Source organism: Colobus angolensis, unplaced genomic scaffold, assembly GCF_000951035.1.
Source record: "Colobus angolensis palliatus isolate OR3802 unplaced genomic scaffold, Cang.pa_1.0 Scaffold2, whole genome shotgun sequence".
Lineage (NCBI taxonomy): Eukaryota > Metazoa > Chordata > Mammalia > Primates > Cercopithecidae > Colobus > Colobus angolensis.
This window is the reverse complement of record NW_012115154.1, coordinates 10,417,393-10,425,156: the sequence shown is the minus strand read 5'-3', so window position 1 is coordinate 10,425,156 and position 7,764 is coordinate 10,417,393. Positions and strand designations below refer to the sequence as shown.

General features: G+C 38.9%; 1 protein-coding gene across 1 annotated transcript in view; it reads right to left on the bottom strand.

Moving 5' to 3' along the window:
* MGAM2 (maltase-glucoamylase 2 (putative)) overlaps window positions 1-7,764 on the bottom strand; it is a 117,549-nt gene that overhangs the window by 102,361 nt on the left and 7,424 nt on the right. Inside the window, exons 3-5 of the mRNA XM_011941323.1 lie at window positions 1,268-1,391; window positions 716-825; window positions 260-414 (exon numbers count right to left, since the gene is read on the bottom strand). Of these exons, the coding sequence (XP_011796713.1) occupies window positions 260-414; window positions 716-825; window positions 1,268-1,391 (389 nt within the window). The remainder of the gene's footprint in view (window positions 1-259; window positions 415-715; window positions 826-1,267; window positions 1,392-7,764) is intronic.

The following is a 7,764-nucleotide window of genomic DNA, read 5'->3' as shown; positions in this document are numbered from 1 at the left end:
TATATGATTTAAATTTATCTATATATTATATATAATTATATAATTCAGCAAGCATTTTAGTATTACGTTTTAGTATTCTGTTTTATGAGCATGATAGGCTAACACTGTTATTTTACAGCAAACTCTTTGACATTTTTCTGATATTCAAAAGTTTTCTCTAGTTGTACTTAAATATTTAACTGCCCACCCACAGTAAATCAGAATGAGTAATATCAGAACTGTGTGTTCAAAGATGCACCAAGAGGGTTGAAAAGCTCACAAGACTCTTCTGTTGCTTGTCCTCATTATTTTGATGCTGAAAGGTTTATCAGTAACCTCCACGTAATAGCTCAAATTGGAGGCATCAGCAGTCCCATCAACCAGCCTAATATTTTCATGGGAAACTTCATAGCGTATATTATTAAAGTCAGTGATCTGTCAAAAGAAAAACAGAAGGGACAACTGCAGATAAGACCACTTCCTTGTAGACAGCTATAAAAGACCTTCCATCTCAAATAGCACCCCATGAGAATAGCTTCCAATTCTTGACATTGTGGCTCCTGATTTGTGAAATCACCCAATTACGTGTGCCCCATCAAATAAAAATTAGCCCGCCCATCCCATCCAGAGATTCCTGCAGAGAGGAAGAGAAGTACCTTCTGCTTCCACACTTCAAGCCCAATGTGGGCACACTGCTTTCTTCAGAAATGTATTTAGCAGTCACTCCCAAACCAACCTTAAAATGAAACCGATTGGATGTCTGATATTCAGCTGTGAAAAGGGTGGTGGCGACATCATTTCCAAACAGAGATGGGGATGGCAACCTTTTCAACTGGGCGGTAAATCCTATGGGTGGCAAGATATGTGGAGAGAAAGAGAAGGAGACTAACTTTTAGGGGTTTTTTGTTTGTTTGCTTTTATTTTGAGAAGCAGTCTTGCCCTGTAGCCCAGGCTGGAGTGTAAGGTGTGATCTTGGCTCACTGCTACGTTCACCTCCCAGGTTCAAACGATTCTCCTGCCTCTGCCTCCCGAGTAGCTGGAATTATAGCCACCCGCCACCACGCTCAGCTAATTTTTGTATTTTTAGTAGAGAGAGGGTTTCATCACATTGATGGACTGGTCTTGAACTCCTGACCTCATGATCCACCTGCATCAGCCTCTCAAAGTGCTTGGATTACAGGTGTGTGCCACCGTGCCTGCCTGACTTTTACCTTTTATTTTCTTTTGCAGTTGATGTATCTGGGCCATAAGGAGTTGTTCCCAGGCACAACATCAGGGCAGTGCTCACCTGTGCTTGTATTTGTATGGCCCTTGCTGGCTTCATAGCCCCAGTTACGGGGGAAGAAGCACCTAGGGGCATTGGCATCCTCCACAGGTGACCAGCAGCACCTATATTGCCATCTGCAGATATCCTGTAACAATGACACAGAGTTAGCAGTATATAAACTGAGGAGAGGAAAGTATTACCTGTCTATTTATTTATAATCCATTTTATTCCAAGGAGAACTTAAGATAGGTTATAATTACATTCACTAATTTATTTGTTCTTTATTTATTCATGCATCTATCCAACTGTCCAATATGTATTTATTATCTACCAGACATGGAACTGATAACACAGATAAACAAGACAGAGCTTGTACCCTCAGCAAACTTACTGTCTAGTGGCAAATCCATACAATTAGGAAAGCAATTACATACAGTATGATGATATGAGGTCTCCACCAAGTGTGTCCAGGAGCTGAGGGAACACACAGTCACTGTACCCAGCCTAGTAGGCTTGGAGTGGGGTAGGGAGAGCTTCCAGGTAAGTGAAAGGTAAGTCCCGTCATGAAGCACAAGGGGAGGTTAGACAGAGGAACAGTATTTCCAGGGGAGAAGGCAGCAATGCATGACAGACTCAGAAAAACCACACATTTCTTGTGCTGAAAACACTGAGTATGAGAATGAAGCTGGAAATCACATAGTATTTTTATCAGGAGTGGGCTGGAAGCCAGACCAAGAAGTTTGGACTTTCCCATGAGAAAGACTCATGCAAGTGGCTAACAACACAGCAAAAAAAGAAATGCATTTCCAAAAAGTAAGCAAAGGGAAGCTAAGAAAATTAGAGATGATTAAAATAAAACTAGGACAGAGGGCAACATAGAAATTCACAATGTCTCTACTATGTCTAAGGCAAAAACAAATCACATGTGGTTCTTTCTCAGAGTGGCTTGATTATAAATATTTTTTGGTGTTATTTAGCAAGATTTATTTTGTAAAAGTCTTATAATTTTCACATTAATTTAAATAAAGTTATTTTGTTATGATAAATAAAACAAATGGCAACTGAGACCAATGTGTTAGAATAAACATAGGCATTCACCTTCCTCACCTAACTAAACTTACGTGAAATGACAGAAATGATTTTAAGAAAAAAATTACAAATCTGTTTATAATACAGCTAAACAAAATGCAGTGTGGCAGGTTAGAAATTCAATTACAATTGAATTTTTTTTTTTTTTGAGACAGAGTTTCATTCTTGTTGCCCAGTCTAGAGTGCAATGGTACAGTCTTGGCTCACTGCAATCTTCACCTCCTGAGTTCAAGTGATTCTACTGCCTCAGTCTCACAAGTAGCTAGGATTACAGGCTCCCACCACCACACCTGGCTAAGTTTTGTATTTTTAGTAGAGACAGGGTTTCACCATGTTGGCCAGGCTAGTCTTGAACTCTTGACCTCAGGTGATCCACCCACCTCAGCCTCCCAAAGTGCTGGGATTACTGATGTGAGCCATCGTGCCTGGCCTACAATTGAATTTCAATTGTACTTACAACTACAACTGAAGTTCCATTACAATTCAAGGTGAGATTTAGGTGGGGACACAGAGTCAAATCATGTCATTCTGCACCTGGCCCCTCTCAGATCTCATGTCCTCACATTTCAAAACATAATCATGCCCTTCCGATAGTCCCTTAAAGTTTTAACTCATTCCAGCATTAATCCAAAAATACAAGTACAAAGTCTTATCTGAGACAAGGTAAGTCTCTTTAGCCTATGAGCCTGTACAATCAGAAGCAATCAGTTTCTTCCTAGATACAATGGGGTACAGGCATTGTGTAAATATACCCATTCCAAATGGAGAAATTGGTCAGAATGAAGGGGTTGCAGGCCCCATGCAAATCTGAAATCCAATGAGGCTATCAAAACCTAAAGCTCTGAAATAGTCTCCTTTGACTCCATGTCTCACATCCAGGTCATGCTGATATGAGAGGTGGGCTCCCACAGCCTTGAGCAGCTGTGTGTCTGTGGCTCTGCAGGTACAGCCACCTTCCTGGCTGCTTTCATGAGCTGGCATTGAGTGTCTGTGGCTTTTCCAGGCACACAGTGCAAGCTGTCAGTGGATCTACCATTCTGGGGGTTGGAGGACAGTGGCCCTCTTCTCACAACTTCACTAGGCTGCACCCCAGTGGAGACTCTGTGTGGGGACTCTGACCCCACATTTCCCTTCCACACTGCCCTAGCAGAGGATCTCCATAAGGATTCCACCCATGCAGAAAACTTGTGCCTGGACATCCAGGCATTTCCACACATCCTCTGAAATCTAGGTAGAGGTTCCTATACCTTGATTCTTGACTTCTGTGCACCCACGGGCTCAACACCATGTAGAAGCAGCCAAGACTTGGGGCTTACACACTCTGAAGTCACAGCCTGAGCTGTACCTTGGCCCCTTTTAGCCATGGCTGGAACTGCTGGGACACAGAACACCAAGTCCCTAGGCTGCACACAGTCCCTAGGCTGCACACAGCAGGGGGATCCTAGGCCCAGCCCATGAAACCATTTTTCCCTCTTGGGCCTCCTTGTCTGTGATGGGAGGAGCTGCTGTGAAGACCTCTGACATGCCCTGGAGACATTTCCCCATTGTCTTGGCAATTAATATTTGGCTCCTTGTTACTTACGCAAATTTCTGTAGCTGGCTTGAATTTCTCCTCAGAAAATAGGCTTTTCTTTTCTATTGCATCATCAGGCTGCAAATTTTCTGAACTTTTATGCTCTGCTTTCCTTTTAAACATAAGTTCCAATTCCAAACCATATCTTTGTGAATACATAAGCTGAATACCTTTAATAGCACCCAAGTTACTTCTTAAACACTTTGCTGCTTAGAAATTTCTTTTGCCAGATACCCTAAATCATCTCTCTCAAGTTCAAAGTTCCACAGATCTCTAGGGCAGAGGTGAAATGCCACCAGTCTCTTTGATAAAACATAGCAAGAATCACCTTTATTCTAGTTCCCAACAAGTTCCTCATCTCCATCTGAGACAAGCAGCATTTGGTCAAAGTCATTCAACAAGTCTCAAGGAAGTTCCAAACTTTCCCACATCTTCCTGTCCTCTTCTGAGCCCTTCAAACTGTTCCAACCTCAGCCTGTTACCCAATTTCAAAGTCACGTCCACATTTTCAAGTATCTTTACAGCAACACCCCACTACCTGGTACCAATTTACTGTATTAGTCAGTTCTCATGCTGCTAATAAAGACATTCCCAAGACTGTGTAATTTATAAAGGAAAGACATTTAATGGACTCACAGTTCCAAATGACTGGGGAGGCCTCACAATCACAGTGGAAGATGATGGAAGTACAATGGGATGTCTTACATGGTGGCAGGCAAGAGAGCTTGTGCAGGGGAATTCCCCTTTATAAAACCATCAGATCTCATGAGCCTTATTCACTACCATAAGAACAGTATGGGGGAAACTGCCCCATGATTCAATTATTTCCACCTGGCCCATCCTTGACATATTGGGAGTATTAAAATTCAAGATAAGATTTGGGTGGGGACACAGAGTCAAACCATATCATTTCCATTTCAATTATCCCAGAAAACAATATAAAAAAATAAAGAAATGGAAAATATGCAAGAAAGAGTAGGTGAAGTGACTGACAGACTCAGACAGCAGCACTCAACTAAGAACACTCCAGAAGGAGAAAGGAGAAGACAGATGGGGGAAAGAAAAGCAAATCAAACGTCATGGATTATGAACAACTCAACGTACAACCCAAGACACTAGAAAAGTACAAAATAAACCCACAAAAAGTGTGTCAGATAATAAAAACAAAAGCAGTAATTATAAACTAGAATGTTCTGGTAACAAACTGAAAAAGGGCAGTCCAAATAAACAAGTAAACAAAAATATATAGGCCCATTTCACTTAAAAAACATAGATGTGCAAAATATCAATAAAATATTAGCAATCTGAATTCATTCATATATTAAAAGAATTAATACACAATATGTGAATAGGTCTTATTAAGCAAAAGTTAGAATGGTTCCAAATTAAGAAATATTCTAATGTAATTCACAACACTGACAAAAGAAAATCATATGGTAAACTCAATGGAAGCAATCTATTTTAAAAATATAATGTAGTAAATTTAAATGCCTTAAATTTAAAAAGCAAGTTGGAAAACTATATAGTATAATCAAATTTTTGTTAAAACAAAACAAATATATAGATGCAAAAGCTTATAAAGATCAAGAGAAGGATATACACTAAGCTATTGATTTGATTCTGGGTGGTTCTGGGGGGGTAATTTGGAGATAGGAAGCATTAATACTTTCTCATTTTACTCTCTACATAACTATAATGTCTGAATCTTTCCTGTTAAAGGACTGTGTTCAGTGTAGATTGTGACACCAAAAATGAGAATATATCACTACACTACTCATTCAAAAAAGGCATAGTGCTGACAAGTATTTTAGATGCTAACATCTGATGTCATTTTCCTGAAAAGCCACAGTGTAAATATAACTTAAGTCAGTGCTTCACACTTATTATAAACGAAGTAATTACATTATAACCATACAATCTTTGTAAATGTACTTATTAATTCTCCATAGATCTAATTGGCATTCCTGTCTCATTCTCTCTCTTCAGATAATAAAAAGGGCTGGAAGGGATCAGTGAAGAAAGAATTTGGGGGTCTGGATGGCCTGTGGATAGTTGATTTTCCTAAGGCAGACATTCAGTACCTCTGCTCCCTCTGAAACTGGGGTCAGTGTAATTTAAAAGGTCAGTTCCATTGTCATAAATTGTTTCAAAGTCCACAGACCTCTATAAAAAGCAATAAACATTTAGGTAAGCGGTCTGCCCTAACACCCCTACTTCAGTTTTCAACCATTACCAATATCCCAGACACCAAAGGTCAAACCCCACAGGCAATTACTACTCAATCTTTCAGTCCCCGCATCTCTTCCACATGGATTTAGAATGGAGACAGGGAGACTTGTGAGTCTCCACTATAGTCCAGGCATGAGTTACAGTAACACAGACTCTAATGAACTGATGCCTGGGATATAGCAGTTGATTCACAACAAATCTCCCTGTCTCTATTCTTTCTGTCACACCAAACTTGAGTATTCTCCAGTTATCCTCCAAATAGATGTTATGTCATTTTTCATTAGACATTGTTAATTAATATAATTTAAAAATTAACAATTAACTTGGAAATTGTTTAGTACAACTTCCATTTGATGCAGGGATTTCTTCAATAGAGTCTCTGATAGATGCTTAAAATCTAAATGATATGTAACCAACTTCTTCCAAAACCAGGAAATTCCATTTCTATAATTAGTATTTTATTGCAATGTTATTTATTAGGTTTAGTTAAAATCAGTCTCCAGAAAGTTCCATTTTCTAAAACCTACTATAGCTGCATGTTGCCTTTCAGATAAACTGTCTCAAACTATATTGACAATTTAGAAAGAAAAGAGAATCTTGTAACCTATGAGTTGAAAGACATGGAAGAAAATGGAATGCACATGGGAAAAAACTTCCAACTGCTATTATTTGCAGGTAACATTATCGTATCAGAAAAAAACAAAAGTCTACAAACCAGGACAATTAATAGGCAAATTTAAGATTTCTGATTACAAGATCAGTATTCAAAAATCAATTTTAAATCTATATATCAACAAACAGAAAATTAAAATTTAAGAATAAGACTTGAATAGAATCAAATAGAAAAAAAATAGCAAAAATATGTGCAAAAGCTCTCTATCAAAAATTTCAAAACTAAAATCTCAGTACATAGAAAGATATATACCATGTTTAGGAATTGAAATATTCACCCTTGTAAAGATGGTAATTTTCCCAAATTTAACCTGTAAATTTTATGCAATCACAATAAAATTTCTAGTAAATTTTGTGAGAAAACTGGCAGGCTGGTATGAGAGACACTAAAATTAAAATATATTCAGAAAGCTAAAGGGCAAAGAATAAGCTAGGCAATCTTGAGGAAAAGTAAGAATGATTTGGAGGACTTCTACAACCATACATTAAGACCTATCATAAAGCAATAGTAATTAAGGCAGTACAGTATTGGCAAAAGAACAAACTAATAACTCAACCAAATGCATTCCAGAAGCAGATCCATACCTATAAATACATAATTTACAGTAAAGTTGCCACTAAAATGCAGAGGGAAAAAGATAGTCAGTTCAATAAGTGGTGATGGATTGATTAAAAATTCAAGAAAAAAAATGTTTCTGGGCCAGGTGCAATGGCTCGCAGCACTTTGGGAGGCTGAGGTGGGTGAATCACAAGGTCGGGAGTTCGAGACCAGCCTTACCAAAATGGTGAAACCCCGTCTCTACTAAAAATACAAAAAATTAGCTGGACATGATGATGGGTGCTTGTAATCCCAGCTACTCAGGAAGCTGAGGTGGGAGAATCACTTGAACCTGGGAGTGGAGGTTGCAGTGAGCCGAGATTGCATCACTGCGCTCCAGCCTGTAGACAGCAAGAC